The sequence below is a fragment of the Zophobas morio genome, unplaced genomic scaffold (assembly GCF_036711695.1).
Source record: "Zophobas morio isolate AGI-343-1 ecotype UQ-CSIRO unplaced genomic scaffold, CSIRO_AGI_Zmor_V1 ptg000002l, whole genome shotgun sequence".
Lineage (NCBI taxonomy): Eukaryota > Metazoa > Arthropoda > Insecta > Coleoptera > Tenebrionidae > Zophobas > Zophobas morio.
Genome location: NW_026972107.1, coordinates 3,989,791 through 4,010,169, shown reverse-complemented (window position 1 = coordinate 4,010,169; position 20,379 = coordinate 3,989,791). Strand labels below are relative to the sequence as shown.

General features: G+C 38.6%; 2 protein-coding genes across 2 annotated transcripts; one reads left to right on the top strand and one right to left on the bottom strand.

Moving 5' to 3' along the window:
* Window positions 1–335: 335 nt before the first annotated feature.
* LOC135124990 (location of vulva defective 1-like) lies at window positions 336–11,366 on the top strand. Its single transcript, XM_064050249.1, has 4 exons — window positions 336–495; window positions 7,130–7,250; window positions 7,796–7,881; window positions 9,716–11,366. Exons 3-4 carry the CDS (start codon window positions 7,802–7,804, stop codon window positions 11,151–11,153), a joined length of 1,518 nt encoding a protein of 505 aa, XP_063906319.1. The 5' UTR covers window positions 336–495; window positions 7,130–7,250; window positions 7,796–7,801; the 3' UTR covers window positions 11,154–11,366.
* A 1,992-nt stretch (window positions 11,367–13,358) lies between these two features.
* On the bottom strand, window positions 13,359–20,366 carry LOC135124982 (probable methylmalonate-semialdehyde/malonate-semialdehyde dehydrogenase [acylating], mitochondrial). The gene is made up of 4 exons (XM_064050236.1): window positions 20,153–20,366; window positions 14,674–15,034; window positions 14,341–14,621; window positions 13,359–14,286 (listed from the first exon to the last, which is right to left on the bottom strand). Exons 1-4 carry the CDS (start codon window positions 20,174–20,176, stop codon window positions 13,393–13,395), a joined length of 1,560 nt encoding a protein of 519 aa, XP_063906306.1. The 5' UTR covers window positions 20,177–20,366; the 3' UTR covers window positions 13,359–13,392.
* Window positions 20,367–20,379: the final 13 nt, after the last annotated feature.

Sequence of the window (20,379 nt, the reverse complement as noted above, 5' to 3'; positions counted from 1 at the left end):
GTGCGTTATAACGAACGAAAAAATTTAGTTACCTATCAACTTATTCTTAAAATGATTAAATTAGACATTTTAGTTATTTTAACTAAAATTGATTATTCATTCATAATAGGTATGAAGAAATGTTTTTTGTCCACATGTTTTCACTAATTCCGTCTTCGTCATAATCCGGGTCACTAAAACAAACAAATACCAATTAAAAATCGGCGTTACGAAACCTAGACCCATTTGGGAGTCCCATCAATCGACTTCCACCTTCCGAAAGAAGGCCCCCACTGCACCATCACCTCGGGAGCTTGGCCGCCTTCTGATGTCTGCAGCGTCCACGACTCTCGAGTTTGTAACACTTGGAACGTTGCCCGGAACACAACCGGTGATGTGATTGTGTAGTGACCTTAGTGTCTTATCCTTGCTGCCCATCCACGCCACCTGTGACAACCCATCTCATACTGGAGTTTCCCGGAGTGATCACCGGAAAATTCCGGGGATGCAGCTGAAGTAAGTATACGTTTGATCAGGTTTCACTTAGCGCCAATTAACGGTTTGTCGTGCGACATGTGTAAGCAAATGTTTTTGCGACTTGATCATGAGAGTAGGTGATCTAGATACATCTGTAGTTATGTAGGATGTTGGAAGCTTTATTGAAATGTAAATGTTTTCTTATTAGCATCATTTCGGTGTTGTGTTCGCCGAGACGGAAAGTTTATTTGAGTCTAATTGATCGTGTCTAAGGTCAGGTCGCACTTTTGTTTCCTTTGTGTTAACTTTATAACTTAATTATTCGAAGACACGTGACGTAGTAAAATTAAAATGTAAATGGAATGAGGTAGGTACGTCTAGAATTCTTTCACCTCATTCTGTAGAGTTCTTGATTCAAGTATCGTTTAGTGATTGTTTAAAAAAAATCACGTATCAATTTTTCGCCAAGTTTTCGTCGCGTGATCATTAATTTGAAGAGTTAAAAGTGTAATGACAATAATGACATGTTGCGAAAAGAGAGGAAAAAATTCACACTTGTCTGTAATTAGTGGCCAAGTTTCGTGACGAGGTTTTACACATTTTTGCGAAAATGTCTGCAATTAAACTAAACTGGATTTTTTAAATGGGAAACTGTGTGAACCTTATGGCGAATGTCAATATATATGGTCGACTAAGACAAATCCGGTTTTACTCATTCTTTGAGATTTTAACTTCGTATATTTTTTTTTATACTACTCGATAGAATTATTTTGATTAATGTCTAATTTCGTGGTTGCTCGTGTTCCATTATTCATGAAATACGAAAATGCATGTTTCTGATTGCCATGTGACGATGGCCATCGCTGTCGGAACTTTGATAAGCTCAAAAACTAGTAAATAAATCGCCTTCAGATTTTAAATGTGCTTTAACATTATCGTGGAACTGAGAAAACGATAATCAAAATTTGTCTACATCACATTCATCATTAATGACGTTATTTTATTTATTTATTTTTTTTGTATATATACATACATATTGTACTCCCAGTTTAAAGTGGTTTTTATAACAAGATAATAAACATTATCACCTCATTATTATCATCATCAGCTTCGACACAATGGACCTATCATAAAAACTACTTGAAACTGGGAGTACAATACCATGTTGCTTGCAAAAGTACAAGATAACATGCTCAATTGCTCAACACATATTTTGTGTAGGAAAATGGGAATATAGTGACATATAAAACAGTAGAAATCATAAAGTGTGTAGTTTATGTCAAAGATTATGTTACGTAACAGAGGATTCTATTGAAAAAAATTACTAAAAGAGTAGCATTAGTTTAAGGACCAAAAGATATTAGCTAAGCTTTATTACGCATTTCCTCCAAATGCGGATCGTCAATTCACAAAAATAATAAATACTAGGCCCGCCCACCCGCCCCCTATTTCCCTAGAGGATATGTCATTTGCCGAAATAAGTCTTATGTTAACAAGTACTAGCCCTCCCCACTCATTCCTTTCTTAGAGGGTATGTCACTTATTTAGGCAAATGACATCCTCTGAGAAAATAGGGGGCCGCCGGGCGGGGCTAGTACTCCCCTTGTTAAATTTAAAAGGTGTTAAATCGCTTATTTCCACAGTAACGAGCTAAATTCCTAAATCTGATTGGATATTTATTTTTTAACAACTCAGGTATTAATTTTTCTGAGACACCCTATATAAGCAAATTTAAAATATATGAATTATATATTAAAAATAAATCACAAGTAAAAACTCATCATATTTTGCACATTTTGGGTAGACTTAGGAATTCAACTCGTTACTATGAAAATTTGGAGCTTAACATCTTTAAATTTCACAAGTTTTTACAAGATTAATAGGAGCAAAATCAGTTTTATCTTAACAAATATTAGGCCCGCCCACCCGCCCTCTATTTTCTCAGAGGATATGTCATTTGCAAAATCAGTCTTATCTTACCAAGTACTAGGCCCGCCCACCCACCCTTTACTTTCTTAGAGGATATATCATCTGCCAAAATCAGTGTTAACCTAGCAAGTACTAGCCCCGCCCACCCGCTCCTTATTTTCTCAGAGGATATGTCATTTGCCAAATTAAGACTTATGTTAGCAAGTACTAGCCCTGCCCACCCGCCCTTTATTTTCTCAGAAGGTAGTACTTGCTAGTACTTGCAAAGGTAAAACTTATTTTGGCAAATGACATAAACTCTGAAAAAGTAGTGCTAATACTTGCTCAGATAATACTGATTTTGGCAAACGCCATACCCTTTGAGAAAACATAGGGCGGGTGGGCGGGGCTAGTACTTACAAAGGTAAAACTTATTTTGGCAAATGACATATAATCTTAGAAAGCAGAGGGCGGTGGACGGGGCTAGCACTCGCTAAGATAAGACTAATTTTGCCCCTATTAAACTTGGAAAAACTTGTTAAATTGCATATTTCCATAGTAACGAGTTAAATTCCTAAATCTGATTATTTATTTTTTAATGATTAAGTCATTAATTTGAGTCTGAGACACCCTGAACAAGCAAATTTAAAAATATGAATTATATATTAAAAATAAAACATCCCAATTGACATCGGGACTATTTTTAGTTACATATAGTTTTCTTTGAACAACACGAAAGTTAAATATATTTTTAGTTTCTTGTTGGGAAAAGAAGATTTCGTATATTAAGAAAATGTGGACAAAATATAAGCCCCGCCCACCCACCCCCTCTCGATTGTGATGATGTTTTTATTCATCCTCTGCCGCGGGCGCAGCTTAGTTGCAAAATCCTCATTTCTCTACAAGAAATTACCACGTGAAATATGTTCTTAAAAGAGTAAAATTTTGTAAAGAAATGTGGATTTTGCAGTTAAAACTCCGCCGCTCGATCTTACAATGAATAAAAAAAATCATTACGATTGAGATCGGGTGGGTGGGTGGGGCTTATATTTCACCCTGTCTTCTTAATATACGTAGTTTTCTTTTAACAAGAAGGAATTTAAAATATGTTCAAAATTTTTGTAGGGAAATATGTATTTTGCAATTATGCACCGCCCCTCGGTCTGACAAGGAATAAAAAATTCGTCATAATTGAGATCGGAATTTTTTTTTGAAAAGAAGATTTCGTATATAAGAAAAAAAAATAGGAAATATAGGCCCCGCCCACCCACCCCCTCTCAATGGGGTATTCCACTGCCACTTTGTACCGCTAGAGGCGCCACGTCTGTAAGGGCAAAATTACCAAAAAGTGTCAAATATAGTGACTTTCATGTGGTAAAGTTGTCCCTCTATATGCGGTGGATGTATTAGAGCTTATTTGAAAGCAGAAGTACACAGCAATAAAAGAGCGCAGATACCAGTATTTGAAACACTATTCAGTGCGCATGAGCACTACTTTCACAGAATCAGCGGCGTCGAGAACGAACTTCCTTTACTCTTTGGACCTGTTTTGTACGTTCTTATACTAACGCGAGCAACGTACAAACCCCAATAACAACACTAATGGTCCGCCACTGACTCGTCCATACTCATCACCCATTTTCGCGCTTCGCGCATTCATCTCTCCCGCCCGATGTACTTCTGGTTTCAAATAAGCTCTAGTACCTAGATATATGTATTAACAGTAAATTTTTATTTAAATCAAACAAAATGTACAAAGACTGATTAACCAAGGCAGCTGACAAATACAAAAAACACACATGTCCATTTGGCTGTTGCCAACCTTTGGTTACAAATTCGTGCCCCTTCGGTGGTGGCGACATCTACTTTAGCTTTGCGTGGAATACCCTATTGTGACGAATTTTTATTCATTTTTGATTTCTTGTTATGAAAACAAGACTTCGTATATTAAGAAAAAATGCACAAAATATAAGCCCCGCCCACCCACCCCTCTCGATTGTGATAATTTTTTTATTCATCCTGTGCCGAGGGCGCAGCTTAGTTGCAAAATCCTCATCTCTCTACAATTAAGAAATTACCATGTGAAATATGTTCTTAAAACAGTAAAATTTTGTAAAGAAATGTGTATTTTGCAGTTCAACTCCGCCGTTCGGTGTGACAATGAATAAAAAAATCATTACAATTGAGATAGGGTGGGTGGGTGGGGCTTATATTTCACTCTGTCTTCTTAACATATTTTATTTCCATTACAAGAAATTTAAAATATGTTCAAAATTTTTCTAGGGAAATATGTATTTTGCAATTATGCACCGTCCCTTGGTCTGACAAAGAATAAAAAATTCATCATAATTGAGATCGGATTTTTTTTTAATTACATATAGTTTTCTTTGAACAACACGATAGTGAGTTTCTTGTTGGGAAAAGAAGATTTCGTATATAAGAAGAAAAATGTAGGAAATATAGGCCCCGCCCACCCGCCCCCTCTCAATTGTGATGATTTTTTTATTCATCGTGAGCCGAGGGCGGAGCTGAATTGCAAAATCTTCATTTCTCTACAAGAAATTACCATGTGAAATATGTTCTCAAAAGAGTAAAATTTTGTAGAAAAATATGGATTTTGCAATTAAATTCCGCTGCTCGGTTTGACAACGAATGAAAAAAATCATTACAACTGAGATAGAGACTTTTTTTAGTTACATATACTTTTCTTTTTGTTTTTAGTTTCTTCTTGGAAAAAGAAGACTTCGTGTATTTAAAAAAAAATTACGAAATATGTACGAATAATATTTTGATTAAAAATTTACCATGCTTATGATCACTTTGAAACATCTCCAAGATTTCAAAGGATTCGGATTTGGAGTTCCTAATTAAATCAATGAAATAAATTCACGCATTCATTAATTTTTTTGAGTCAACATGTTTCAGCAAATTTAAAAAATATGGACGCAGCGATAAATCACAAGCATATATTTTAGATAGGATTTATCGGGCAAAATTTTGAGATGACGTCAATAATTTTTTGGAGGGGACAAGCAAATATACTTTGATTAAAAATATATATATTGCCCTTACCATAAATTTAATACATCTATAAAATTTCAAAGCACTCAATTTGGAAGATTCAAAATTAAATTGCAAAATGTTGTTTTATAATTTTGATTTTTCTTTTTTTCAAAAATATGGACGTTTTGCCAAAGTCAACATACATGTGTACAGTGTGATTTGTGGATCAATGTATATCTCAAAAAACTCGTAATAGTTATATTTACGTTATATATCATATTCTTGATGGTCTCAATTATTTTTTATCACCTTGTATCATTTGTGTCGTTTGAAGGGAATAAAAATGACTTGTGTGTGCAAAAACCACAAGAAATACGAATAGTGTGAAGAAGTAATACATTTTAAACAAGCTACGATTTGTTCTCTAATTAGAAAGTTAAGTCAATTAAATTAAATTTACAACTGTCTCCACGGTGATATTTTGTATGTGAACAATAAATGAGACATTTGTTGTTAACAAATTTTGTTATTAAGAAATGCTCTAATAACAACAGCAGAATTTGTAAGCACGAAAAATGAAAAATATTGTTGACAACGCTACAACTACTTACCCATAATGAGAACATTACGAGCTGGTTTAAGATATTGAGGTGCAATTCTGCAATGAACGATTAACCGCTTTAGACCTGATCGCACCACCTTTCAGTAAAAGTTATGGGACATCACAAACGTGTTTTTTTTAAGAATTGTAATTTATTTATTTTTTAAGTCTTATCCCGTTGCCTGAATGAAAATGCACCGTTAGCTGGAGAAAGGATCAAAATTCTTATACCCGCTCAAGCCTAGTTAACCAAGTAAATAGCATTTTCTAATTATGGCTCTTTAATGGAAACTTAGAATTAGATGATGAAGTTAAAATGCAATCTTCGATGGTGAGAGCTAAGTCATTGTTTGTGAGTTTCTTTGTTTAATGCAACTTGAAAGACATTGTGACAGTGATATGATTAACTATAAAAAAATACACAAGACAGAATCTGGTCGTTTTTTTTATTGTTTTATTTACTTAAAGTTGCTTCCGTTCGCAATACAAACCTAAGTATTAAAACTTCTGTAAATATTGAACATGTTTGCTCACGAAAAGTACAGTTAGTGAAAGTGCCAATAACAATAACTTTACGTAAAACAGCCGCGAAATGTGACAAAAGATAAAATAAAACTAAAAAATGCGGTTTTTTGGTCACATGCAAATTTTGATGACACCTGCTGCGGTATCGCTGACGCAATGTAACCTAAAATATCCAGTTTTTCCACTATGCAAACTTTCAAACCCTACTAGAAGAAATTCAAACAAACGCGACATGGTCAATGAAGATAATATTCATCATTATCAAGCATCAGATGTGAAAAAATGAACTGTTAAGATCCATTCATCATTAAGGACACCACGCTCTGATTGCCACGATCTGCGATTTTTTATTTCATACTCAAGCGACGCACATTTAACGTTTTCATGCTTCCTATATCGGATAAGTGGCAAAAATTACGTAACCGGTCACTGAAATATCAGAATCTTGATTTTGTGTAGGACTGACCTCGAAATTTAAAATTTAGGACTCGTATACAAGTTCAAAGCGGCTTCTAGCCTGAAACATAGGCAACCAACTGCACACATTTTTTCAAAGAAACATCTTCACTCTCAACCAGGTCACTGGAAACTTGCCATTACGCTATTAGTTTTATTTTAACACATTGTCTGTTTCAGGTACCAGCCATGGGTACCGCTATGCCGAGCGTGCCGGCCACGCAAAGGTTCCTGCCACCAGTAGTTCTTCAGATGTTACAGTGCCCACAGTGTCTTAAAGAAGACGAGTTGAATCAAAAGAGTAAGTTTTCTCGACAATGTTCAATATTTCCAGGAACCTATTCCTGAAGCATTAATTAATATCGCAATAATAAGATAATAAAAACATTATTGTAATAACAATTTTTCAAGAAGAGGGTGCCGGTACCATTCTTGCGGCATGAGTCATTCCGATGTGAACTGATTCGTAAACAACAAACAGTTTTTTGTGCAGGAACAATTTTATTGTTGATTATTTTTATAAAACAGTCCCGACCTTGTCAATTCGAATTCGGCCCAAATTCTCATCGTAAATAACCCGGGCTGGTCTTGGTCAGAGAAAGTCATTGACCGTAGCGGTACCGCTTCATTACCATCTTCCTCTAACCCACACGACCATACCATCGCGTTCTTCGCCAAGGTGGTTCTCCGGTACAATTATTTGTTTTCGTTATGTTAATTACCGGCGATGAAACCGTTGCAATGCTACCAATTAAATAGTGGTAATCCCAAATGAATGTGGTACCGTCTGTAACGGTACCGCCAATGGTATAAATGGATCGACTTTAATATCTACTTTTGTTTCAGGCGAAAATGCAGTGTCTAGTGTTTGTGGTTGTGATTTCGGCATTGAGCACTGCAACTCCGGTACCATCAGGAACCACGACAGCAAGGTACTCTTTAGGAGGACACACACACTTAACGTATCTACCTCAATTTTCCGAATCTACGAAATTCATTTCGGTTAACAGAAATACAAAGCAGCCAAAAAATGAGTCGTTTTACGCCGAAATGGTACTAAATATTTTATCGGGTCCGAACTTTCGCGGGCAAAACGTGCGAAAAATCAAAAAGAAAGACCAACAGCTACTTACTAATTTCGTTAAGAGTAACTTCGAAGATTTAAACACACCCAACAAAACGGTTAAAGTCGACACTGTCACGAAGCTTGAGGTCAATAGGAGTACTATCAAACCGAAAAAAAAAGCCACCCGGAAACCCGCAGTACCGAACACTATTGTAATCAATGTAGCTAAACCTGTAAACGTTAGCAGTTTTAAAAAACCGGTTAAAGTTGCGCGTCCGACGAACCCCCCGTTCAAAATTAAACTTTCGCCACGCCCAGTAAGTACCACCAAGTACCACACGACTACAAAAAAACCCAAACCTAAACCGACAGTCCGACGAGTGGTCACTAAGTGGTCAGATAAACCCACTCTGAACGAAATTAAGCAAGCTTGGTACGAACAAGGGGTGCCGTATCCTACCCCCAATCCCGAGATTAATTCTCATTCACCCCCCTACTCTCTGAATGAAGTTTCATCAGTTCCACCGTCACCCGAACCCACTCAAATTCCCGCACAACCCGACTTAAGTAACGCGATTAGTACCTTTAATCTCGATATGGCTCCGGAATCCACTGACGTCAAAAACGGTCTATCTCCATGTCCCTCAGTACACATTTCGAGTTCCGTACTAAACCCCCAGCAACGTCAAGAATGTTCCGACTTAAACTTGGTAATAAATTCGCATTTTCACCAAAATACGGCCACCGATCGTTCCCCCGTGGTACCCGAAACGTACGACGCTGTGCCCGTCGCCGAGGACGAACCGGTACCACCTCCAGACGTACAAGCGGATCCCGGTCCCGGGGCTGGCGGCCAGGCGGACGCGGCGCCAGCGGCACCTAGTGGTGGTACTGGTGGTTCCGGTGGGAGTGGCGGTAGCGGAGGGAACGGCAGCGACGGCGGCGGTCTCAGACTACCCGATCTGAAAGGTCTGTTTGATTTTTTAAAATTCTTGTGGGAAAAATTTGGACATCTCCTAAATTTTTTGAGAAATCCGTATTTGTATATAGTACCCATGGCGTTGTTTTTCACGTTGGGTTTCTTGACGGTGATCGGACTCTTCCCGTGGTGGATTCCGGCGTTAATTTTATTCGCAGGTGTGAAAAATAAAAAGAAGTCGTCAAACGTTACGTTCTATAAGCATGTGCACAAGCCCGTACATCACCCCGACGGGTGGTTCTGGAATCACGAAACTAAAACTTGGCAAAACGTTGCTGATTTTCAGCATCATAGGCGGGTAGATGAGGAGTTTAAGAATCCGGTTACGGAAGCTATAGAGAATTTTTCGCGGAAGTACGGATATGGTGAGGGTAGTACGCAATCGTGGAAATGGCGTAGACGAAACAGGTAGTATTTTCGATTCAGTTTAGTCACTTTTCGTGTATATAATGTATAGTCGCTGCGATGAGGTGAGGATTGAGGTGGACACGTAACACTTCTATTGTATGTACCTATTTATTCATATTTATTTATTTATTTATTTGTTTATTATTTATTGTCTGTACTTATCGAGTCGCCATACATTTACTTGTATAGGTATGTATTGATTACATCAATCACGAATAAAACTGTAGAAATCGATCGGCGTTTTTATTTACCTCTAATTTTAAGCAGTTACTACAGACAAGTCGATTTTTCCGTACTTTACTTATTGTTCTAGATCCCCCACGCAAATCGGAGAAACAATAAAGCAGCTGACTAACCAACTGATGGAAAGAAATGCCTCATCACCTGATATAATCACTCTAGACACCAGAACTCCCCCCAAAATCAAACAGCACGCGAAAAAGAAAACCAAAGTACCCGAAACGTTCGAAAATTCTCACGCAGGCGTCGCCATTCCGGTCGACGAAGACGAAGCGCTTCTAGAAGCAACAACCAAAAAGCTCAACTTCTACAAAGTAGAAAAACCCACGACGAACAGCGGCCTGTCGACATGGATCCTTCTAAGTGGACAAACAACGCCGAAACCGTCCCGAAAACCCGTAATCAAACTCAACGACAGACAAAACGTCACCCTCATGGTGGACAACAACAAAGTCGTTAAACCGATTTTCAAAAAACGCGTCACCACGACTAGTACCACGACCACACCACCACCTACCACTACGAAACTGACGAAAGTGAAAGCGTCGGTACTGAATGGAGCCAAGAAGGTGAGTCCGAGTACCACGACGACGGCAACGACGGAAATAACTACGATAGTAGTGAGTAGTACCGCGGCGAGCAACTCCAGCACGTTACCCGTGGAAGCGAAAGACGGAGAGACTGAATTAAGCACTGACATTAAAAAAACGAAGCGGCCTTCAAACAACAAGAGGAAGAAGAATAAGAACAGGAGGCGACGTCCGAGCGAGAAGAGTGATAATAGTACTAAAATCGACAAACCTAAACCGAAGGAGAAACCTATCGGTACCCAACTTTATAACTACTTGTCGAGGGAAGTAATGCCGACTGTAGGGGTTGGTTTAGTCGGTTTAATGGTGACTGCAGGGTTAGCTAGTTACTTCTTGTACCCGTTCGGAGCTGCTAGACGTTCTTACGACATTGATCGACGCGATAAAGACACTAATTATTATTATAACGACGAGTACTCGGGTGGTATTGCTGAAGAAGAAGCAATCGGAAAGGTAATAGCAGGCATGCCATCAAACTCGCTATATGGTAACAATTTCAAAACACCTACGTCGAGACATAGCTTCAATAATCGCAAAGTTATAGAGCAGAGTACTGTGTATACGGTTTCTGGAGAGGAAGCTACACCTGCAGCTGTACCCGAACACGGTCCTAGGAATCTCCACGTCAGACGCAGACGAGCTTTACCTGAAAACATCGACGAAGGGGAGAACGAAATCGACGGTACTGTTAGTACCAGTGATGCCACAACGCTACAACCGATGACCACGACAGACACAAGTACTACAACTTGGGCTCCCGATAAAGTAAAATCGTTCCTCGACATTGTTAAAGAACTTTTCCACTTGAAGGTCCACCTCGGACTGCAACTCCTGCAAAACGCCACTCAGGCGGTTTCAACGTACTTGTCCCACTTTCAGAGACGAATAGACCATCATTATCAAAACTACACTCTTCATTGACGACGACATCATCATTAATTTAATTAGGATTTATGTACTCCCCTGTTTACAAAGTTTCCTTTCGTAGTACCATTGTATGCTTGAGAGTACGTAGATTAGGTTGGGCAGGCTTGGGAAAAACCATAAAAACCAAAAGTCAACATTTATTTAACATGTAACATAAGACTGTACTATATGAATAAATAAATAAATTAATTAATTATTTAATATAAATTACGTGGAAGTGTTTGCAAGTACTTCGGAGTACTCGTTTCTCGTTTGCGTCGTCCACCTAATGCCATAGGTACCAACATAGCCATGGTTGCGGGAATCATCCCTGCACCTACAGCTGCCAACAGCGCCGAGCTGTCTGGACCTGAGTTGCGTCGGGTCGTGGTGGTGACAGTGGGTGCTACCACTTGTCTGATAGGTTTCGGGGGTTTTGACTGTTTTTTCTTCAGTTTTTGTTTCTTGGATAGTTGCCTACGAGCTTGTTCGACAGTCTGGAAGGTCGATTCAACTTGCAACAACCCACCGTGAGACGTCGTCATATTCACTTTGGAGTTTTTTGATGGTGGTAGTACCGTTAGGCGTACGGTACGACGTGCACCGATAGCTTCAGGGTTGATTTTTAACGCTCTTTGTCGTTCTTTGGGATACTTATACCCTTTCGTGGTCGACAGTAACACCCACTCCCCTTCTCCAGATAACGGATGAGTATCTGGGTGGATATCAGTCCCATGACGCCTACTGGCTTCATATGGGTGTGGAAAATTAGCCGGAAGTCCATCAGTTATTATTTCATCCTCGCCGGACTGTTTTTGCGAATGCTTGCAGTTTTCGTCGTGTTTTTGTTGGTACCTGTTCGTGTAATCCACGTGCACCTTTTGGTTATAAACGGCCGTCGGTTTGTGGTAGACGGGTTTGGACTCTGGTTTATCGTTAACGTAGTAGACGTCGTAGTTGTTAGTAGTGGGTCTGCTGTACGACTGCGACGGTCGTACTGGGGATAGTTCCTCCATATCGTAATCCTCCCACGGTTTAGGACTCGAAGGTTTATATTTACTCTGCCATTTAGAGATTTTGGACACCGACCACGGTACCGGTTCCATGCTTACCCATCCCTTTTTGTCGTCGTACGGGTGGTTGTGTCTTTGGTGCGGTACCACATCCCAGCTCTTCCCCCTTTCTGTACTATCCTCGAACGAATGGTCTTTGATTTTGTTTTTGTTCTTTCGCACGTTCTCGGCATAGTTGGTCAAAAACTGATGCAAGGGGTCGTCGCGCTCCTCGGTACTACTCCCTGCGCCAAACGAGCGGTGCTCGAATTTGGTTTTCGACGTGGTCTGCCATAACGGCTCGCCTTCTATTATGCGGATGGGGTCGGATCCCGGCACTTCCAAGTCGTACGTCTTGGTCGTCGTCGGTTCTAGATCACCAGCGGCACTCGCCACGAATAGTACCACCAGGAACATTTTCTCACGCAACAGGCGCAACCCTGACTGGACGCTTTCTCGGTCGGCTCTAAGTAATATAAGTTTCCGCCACAATAACCTTAAATGTGGTACAGACCAATCCCTACCTTGTTTAGGAAAAAAATGACACGTTTTAATGCTGTCTTTGTCCGGCGAGTAGAAAGTCAACGAGGATTTGTGTGCCGTAAAGAAAGGCTTTCTCTGCGCTCCGCGTGCATTTTTAACTTTTGTTTACACGGCCATTGTAATAAATTTAAGTACCGTTACCCAGCCCATGTCAGGTAATCGTAGAGCTGCAAATTGCAGGCAGTAGACTGCTGGACCGTTACAGATGAACGACTGCAATTAAATATTAATAGGTGTGATTGGGTTTATAGGCGAACAGTTAGGTTGCACCGGAGTCTGTGTTATCGGTAATGCGGCACTTCCGGGCGGGAAATTCGAATTTTTTTACTTCATGTTATAAATTTTCGTCCCTACAATTATTCTTACGGTTCATAAATGTGGTACTTAAATCTTTCTGTGTAAGAAATGGAGTTTGGACATTTTTCAAAACAAATCCATTAGTCTAGTGAAATTTATCTAAACAAAAATGAAATTTCGCATCCCATTATCGTGACTGAAGAAAGGAGAACGCCCTAGTTTCTACACCGAATATTTTTGTTTGTGTTTTTTCGTGACTCTCAGACCGTGACAATACTTTTGGTTTCATGGATGAACTCGATTAAGGCCACAAACAATAACACAATCATCAACGCTTCGCTTTATTGCCAACCACAAAAAAATTAATTATGAACAGGCATCGACACTGACTTCTTCGATACCGCTTGACCCTTCCTCCACAACGAAGTAATCGTCTTAGTTTCCGTATAGAAGTGCAGTCCCTGCTTCCCGTAAAAGTGCAAATCCCCATGAAAACTGCCTCTCGACCCCGTGAAGCTAAACATGGGTAGAGGTACCGGAATCGGGACGTTCACCCCCACTTGTCCCACATCGATTTGGTCGACAAACTGTCTGGCATGACTGCCATTGCTGGTGAAAATCGCTGTACCGTTACCGTATGGATTTGCGTTAATTATTTTAATAGCATCTTCTAGAGTGTCGGCAAACATGACGTTGAGCACGGGCCCGAAGATCTCTTCTTTGTAGCATTCGAACGACTGCTGCACCCCCGTGAGTAGGGTAGGACCCACGAAATTACCATTGGGATATTTTTCCACCACCAAGCCTCTGCCATCCAAAGGACACTGCGCTCCTTGTTTGATCCCCGATTCTATCAAACTCAGGATTCTTTGTTTAGCTTGTGGGGAGATCACTGGACCCAAATCAGTCCCAGGCTCGTGTCCTGCATTCACTTTTAATTTTTTGGCTCTTTCAACAATTTCGGGAATCCACTCCCGGGTTTCTCCGACGAGGACGGCGACGCTCAAAGCCATACAACGCTGGCCGGCGGCACCGAAGGCGGCACCGATCAACTGGTCAATGGTAGCGCTCTTGTCGGCGTCTGGAAGAACCACAGCATGGTTTTTGGCACCCATGTTCGACTGGACGCGTTTCCCATTAGCACCGCCGCGTTCATAGATGTACTTTCCGGCTTTGTCAGAGCCCACGAAGCTTATAGCTTGAATATCTTTATTGTCGCAAATGAAGTTGACAGCGTCGTGACTTCCGTGTATCACCTGGAAAAATTTTGAACCCTCAAGACACATGCGACTCAAAAAATATTTACGTACGTTCACAACACCCGGTGGACACCCAATTTCATTCAACAACTCCATGAGTAACATCGTAGCCCCTGGATCCCTCTCCGACGGCTTAACCACCATGGTATTCCCCGCAATCAACGCCATTGGGAACATCCATAACGGAATCATAGCGGGAAAGTTGAACGGACAAATCCCCGCAGTCACACCAATCGGAACCCTATACGACACAATATCCATATCTTTCGCTATGTTCTGCAACGATTCGCCCTGAAGAAGACTCCCTGCGGCACAACTGTGCTGAACCACCTCTGTAACGTCGTACTTTACAACTGATTCAAATCTCCCGCCAATTATACGTACGTAATCCCCTCATAACGTCACCTTCGGCATCCGCCAGAGTCTTGCCCTGCTCGACTGTGATGTTAGCGGCTAGCTTCTTAATATCTCGTCGTATCACGTGTTGCAAGTTGAGCATTAGTTGCTGGCGAGTTAATACTGAAGTCTGGCGCCACGTTTCGTACGCTTTTTTGGCGGATTCGACAGCAGCCTCCATTTCGCTTTGGGTACTTTGTGGCACTCGTGTTACCAGGTTGTTGGTGGCCGGATCGTGGAGGTCAATCCAGGCGCTGGCTTTTGAGTCGACGAAGGCGCCATCGATGAAGAGCTTGGTTGTGGGGGCGACGTTGGAGTAGTTGCGTTTGAGGAGGCTGACGAAGGGAGTCTTGAAGGAAAAAGAAACATTCATATTTGGTTATGCAAATAACAGTTCAACGTGGTGAATCATCAGAATCTGACAACGGACTGTTTGTCAGTAGCGTAACATGCATACTTCAGAAAGGGGTGGTTTTTTAATTAATTTTTTTAACGGCAAACAGTAACACAGGAAACATAAACTTAAGTGAACTGGTCAACACTTAATCTTAATGGATTAATTCGCCTAATGACACTAATCTAAATAGTTACCCTTACGCAGGTAGAAAAGTTCACTATGACAGAGAAACGCCAAACACTAACAAGACTTCTTTCTGCGTGAACTATTTCTAAAGTAGAGTAGAACGAAGAACAAGAAATAATCTCAGGACATGTCACAATAAACTTAATTGCAGGTAATTAGAACGTACATATGTAGTAATTAAATTTAAAGTCCAGCAAAAGATAAATATAAACGCCGTCAATTATTTTATGACGGGTATTTAGTACTTTCGACCGCAAACTGCAATAAAACCATTAGGTATGCATTAAGGTTGGGTTTTCAACCAATTAAATTGCTGTAGTGTGCTAAGTCGGGTGTGCGACACTTATATTTTACCCTTTTTTCTCGATATGTGTTTCTTTTCACAAGAAACTTAAAACATATTTAAAATGGTAAATTTCTATAGGAAAATATCGATTTTGCAATTACGCTCCGCCCCTCGCTGACAACGAATGAAAAATTCATCACGACTGATGGTTGGGGCTTCTCTTTTGGCTTTCTTTTTTAATTGATACATTTAGTTTTCTTTGTATATATATTTCACTTGGTAATTTCTCGTAGAAAAACAAGGATTTTACAATTAAGCTCCGCCCCTTGGCTCACGACGAATAAAAAAATCATCAGAATTGAGATAGGACGCGTGGGCGGGGCTTATATTTTACCTTTTTTTTTCTTAATACACATAGCCATTTTTTCACAACAAGAAACTTAGTACATGGTTAAAATGGTACCTTTTTGCAAGGAAATATAGATTTTGCAATTATGGGGCGGAGTCTAACTGCAAAATCGATATTTTCCATTTTAAACATGTTTTAAGTTTCATGTTGTGAAAAGAAGTCTACACATAGTAAAAAAGAATGCAAAATTTAAGCCCGCCCACCCGCCCTGTCTCAATTCTGATGATTTTTTTTATTCTTAGAAACATAAAACACGTTTGAAATTATGTATGGGTGGAGTTTAATCTTTGGCTTTAATTTTTTCTTAATATATGTTTGTACATAGTATCCTTTGAATATCACGAAACACAAAAACACGTCTTACATGATAATTTATTAATAGAGAAATAATAAGGATTTTGCAATTAAATTCTGCTCGTTTGGCTCACGACGATTAAAAAAAATAATCACAATTAAGATGGGGCGGGTGGGCGGGGTTTATATTTTGCTTTTTTTTAATATACGTAGTCGTTTTTTCAGAACAAGAAACTTAACAACATGTTTAAAATGGTAAATTCTTGTAAACAAATATGGATCTTGCAATTAAGCCCCGCCTCTCGATCTGATAACGAATGAAAAATTCACCACAACTGGGGATTGAGATCGTGGTGAGTATGAGGGGGGCCTAATCTTTGGGTTTATTTTTTTCTTAATCTACAAAGAATTCTTTGAACAACAGGATACTCAAAAACATGTTTTTATTTCTTGTAGAGAAATAAAGATTTTGCAGTTAAGCTCCGCCTTCTTGGCTCACGACGAATAAAAAAAAAAATCGTCACAATTGAAATGGGAGGGTGGGCGGGGCTATATTTTGCTTTTTTTAAAACATGTTTAAAATTGTAAGTTTGTGTAGGAAAATATCGATTTTGCAATTACGCTCCACCACTCGATCTGACAACGAATGAAAAATTCATCATGACTGAGATCAGGACGGATACATTTAGTTTTCTTTGTATAACACGATTACTTAAGAACATATTTCACATGGTAATTTCTCGTAGAGAAATAAGGATTTTACAATTAAACTCCGCCCCTCGGCTGACGACGAATAAAAAAATCATCAGAATTGAGATAGGGCGGGTGGGCGGGGCTTATATTTTACCTTTTTTTCTTAATATACATAGCCATCTTTTCACAACAGGAAACTTAGAACATGGTCAAAATGGTACATTTTTGCAAGGAAATATAGATCGATATTTCCTTATACAAATTTTCCATTTTAAACATGTTTTAAGTTTCATGTTGTGAAAAAAAGCCCACACATATTAAAACAAAGAGACAAAATGTAAGCCCGCCCACCCGCCCTATCTCAATTGTGATGATTTTTTTTTATTTGCCGTGAACCAAGAGAACTTAACTGGTAAGTACTTAATTCTTTACAAGAAATTAGAAACATGTTTTTGAGTATTGGGTTGTTCAAAGAAAAATATGTATATTAAGAAAAAAAAGCCAAAATATATTGCTATTAAGCCCCTCCTTTTCATCTTCCAACGAATGAAAAATTCATCACAATTGAGAATTGAGGTAGGGGCGGGTATGGGTGGGGCCAATCTTTGGCTTTATTTTTTCATTAATATACATAATATTCCTTGAACAACACGATACTCAAAAACATGTTTTTAATTTCTCGTAGAGAAATAAAGATTTTGCAGATAAGCTCCGCCCCCTTGGCTTACGGCGAATAAAAAAATCGTCGCAATTGAGATTGGGTGGGTGGGCGGGGCTTATATTTTTCCTTGTTTTCTTAAAATGTATCGTCATATTTTCACAACAAAAAACTTAAAACATGTTTAAATTTGTAAAGGGAAATATCGATTTTGCAATTAAACTCCGCCCCGCGGTCTGACAACGAATGAAAAATTCGTCATAATTGAGCGTGGGATGGATATGGGTGGGGCTTAATTTTTGGCTTGTTTTTTTCTTAATATTTAGTATTCTTTGAACAACACGATACTCAAACACATGTTTTTTATTTCTTATAGAGAAATAAGGATTTTGCAGTTAAAGCTCCGCCTCCTTGACTCGCAACGAATAAAAAAATCATTACAATAGAGACAGGGCGGGTGGGCGGGGCTTATATTTTGCCTTTTTTTCTTAATATACTTAGCCATCTTTTCACAACAAGAAACTTAAAACATGTTTAAAATGGCAAATTTGTATAGGAAAATATCGATTCTGTAATTAGGCTCCGCCCCATAATTTCAAAATCGATATTTCCTTATACAAATTTGCCATTTTAAATACGTTTTAAGTTTTTTGTTGTGAAAAGAAGTACACATATTAAAACAAAAAGGCAAAAAACCAAGGAGGCGGAGCTTAACTGCAAAATACTTATTTCTTTACAAGAAATTAAAAACATGTTTTTGAATATCGGGTTCAAAGAATATTATGTATATCAAGAAAAATAAGCATAGCATAGCTATTTTTTTACAATAAGAAATTTAAAAAATCGATGTTTCCTTATACAAATGTTCCATTTTAAACATGTTTTAAGTTTCATGTTGTGAAAATAAGTCTACACATACGAAAACGAAAAGACAAAAGCTTAACTGCAAAATACTTATTTCTTTACAATAAATTAAAAACATGTTTTTGAGTATCGTATTGTTCAAAGAATACTATGCATATTAAGAAACAAAGGCAAAATATAAACCCCGCCCACCCACCCCATCTCAGTTGTGATTATTTTTTTATTCTTAGAAACTTAAAACACGTTTAAAATTCATCACAATTGAGGATTGAGATCGTGGCGGGTATGAGTGGGGCCTCATATTTGGCTTTATTTTGTTCTAAATGTACATACGATTCTCAAAAACATGTTTTAATTTCTCGTAGAGAAATAAGGATTTTGCAGAAAAAAATCATCACAATTGAGATAGGGTGGGTGGGCGGGGTTATATTTTGCCTTTTTTTCTTAGTATGTGTAGATTTATTTCGACAACAAGAAACTTTACAATAAATTAAAAACATGTTTTTGAGTATCGTACTGTTCAATGAATACTATGCATATTAAGAAAAAAAGGCAACATATAAACCCCGCCCACCCACCCCATCTCAATTTTGATTATTTTTTTATTCTTACAAACTTAAAACACGTTTAAAATTCATCACAATTGAGGATTGAGATCGTGGCGGGTATGAGTGGGGCCTCATATTTGGCTTTATTTTTTTCTAAATGTACATACGATTCTCAAAAACATGTTTTAATTTCTCGTAGAAAAATAAGGATTTTGCAGAAAAAAATCATCACAATTGAGATAGGGTGGGTGGGCGGGGCTATATTTTGCCTTTTTTTCTTAGTATGTGCAGATTTATTTCGACAACAAGAAACTTAAAACATGTCTAAAATGATAAATTTTTGTAGTAATCAACTTAAATCCTCCATTTTTCTTCTACAACCCCATTGAGTACGGCAAAAGTTACTATCAACAGCAACTTGGCAACGGAGTTTATAAATGACAGTTTTCAGCTCTAAAAGCAACGTCAGCGGAAACATTTTAGAAATGCTTTTACTAGAGAACAAATACGGTCCTGGAAAGGTACAAGGGTAGCCACTAACTCTGATTGACAGCTTTACACAGGGTACAGCTTCGAAAGCGACTGGAGATTTTACAGCGGCAATATTCCATAATTGGAGTCATTTGCATTTATCTTTTGCCGAACTTTACAAATTTTAAAATTTTCAAAAACTAATTTTCAAGATATAGTTTTTTACAACCTTAAACCAGCTTAAACTATTAAAATGAGGTTGCAAACTAAAGTTAGAAAATGATCTTTTTCTTAGATAAAAAAAGATTCTGTTCCATTTCTCTGACAATTTCACGGCTATAATGTTCAAACAAACGCAGGAATGTTGTTATCAACTTCGCAATCAGTAATTACAGGTACGGAATGTTTATCGCTGGTTGTTACTAACGGAATATTTGACCAACAGTGATAAGGTCATGGGTTCAAGAAGTTAATGAATGCCATTGAATGCAACAAATGCGACCTTGAAGCATCTTGTTGTACACACCAAATACATTTTAAACTCGCCCTTTAATCCACATTTCCATAAAAAAAAACCTGTTAAATATCAGCTGATTTATAAAAATTTCGAATAACCACATGCAAAAAGTAGGGTTAAGTAGTTAAAAAAAAATATACTTACAGTAGTCTTTCGCAGCGAGGCCATCGTCGACGTCTATATTCTATCAAAACCAATTGTACAGTAAATTAAGCGACACAGACCAGGCCCTCCTATTGTAATTTAAATAAGTCGTGTGGCTTCGGGTTATCGCAATTTACACAATTGTATAATTTATTTTTATCAAGCGATGGAAAACATGTTTATCGAGCTTAAAACGTCTTTGAGGTGGGCCGAGTGGGGCCAGTTAA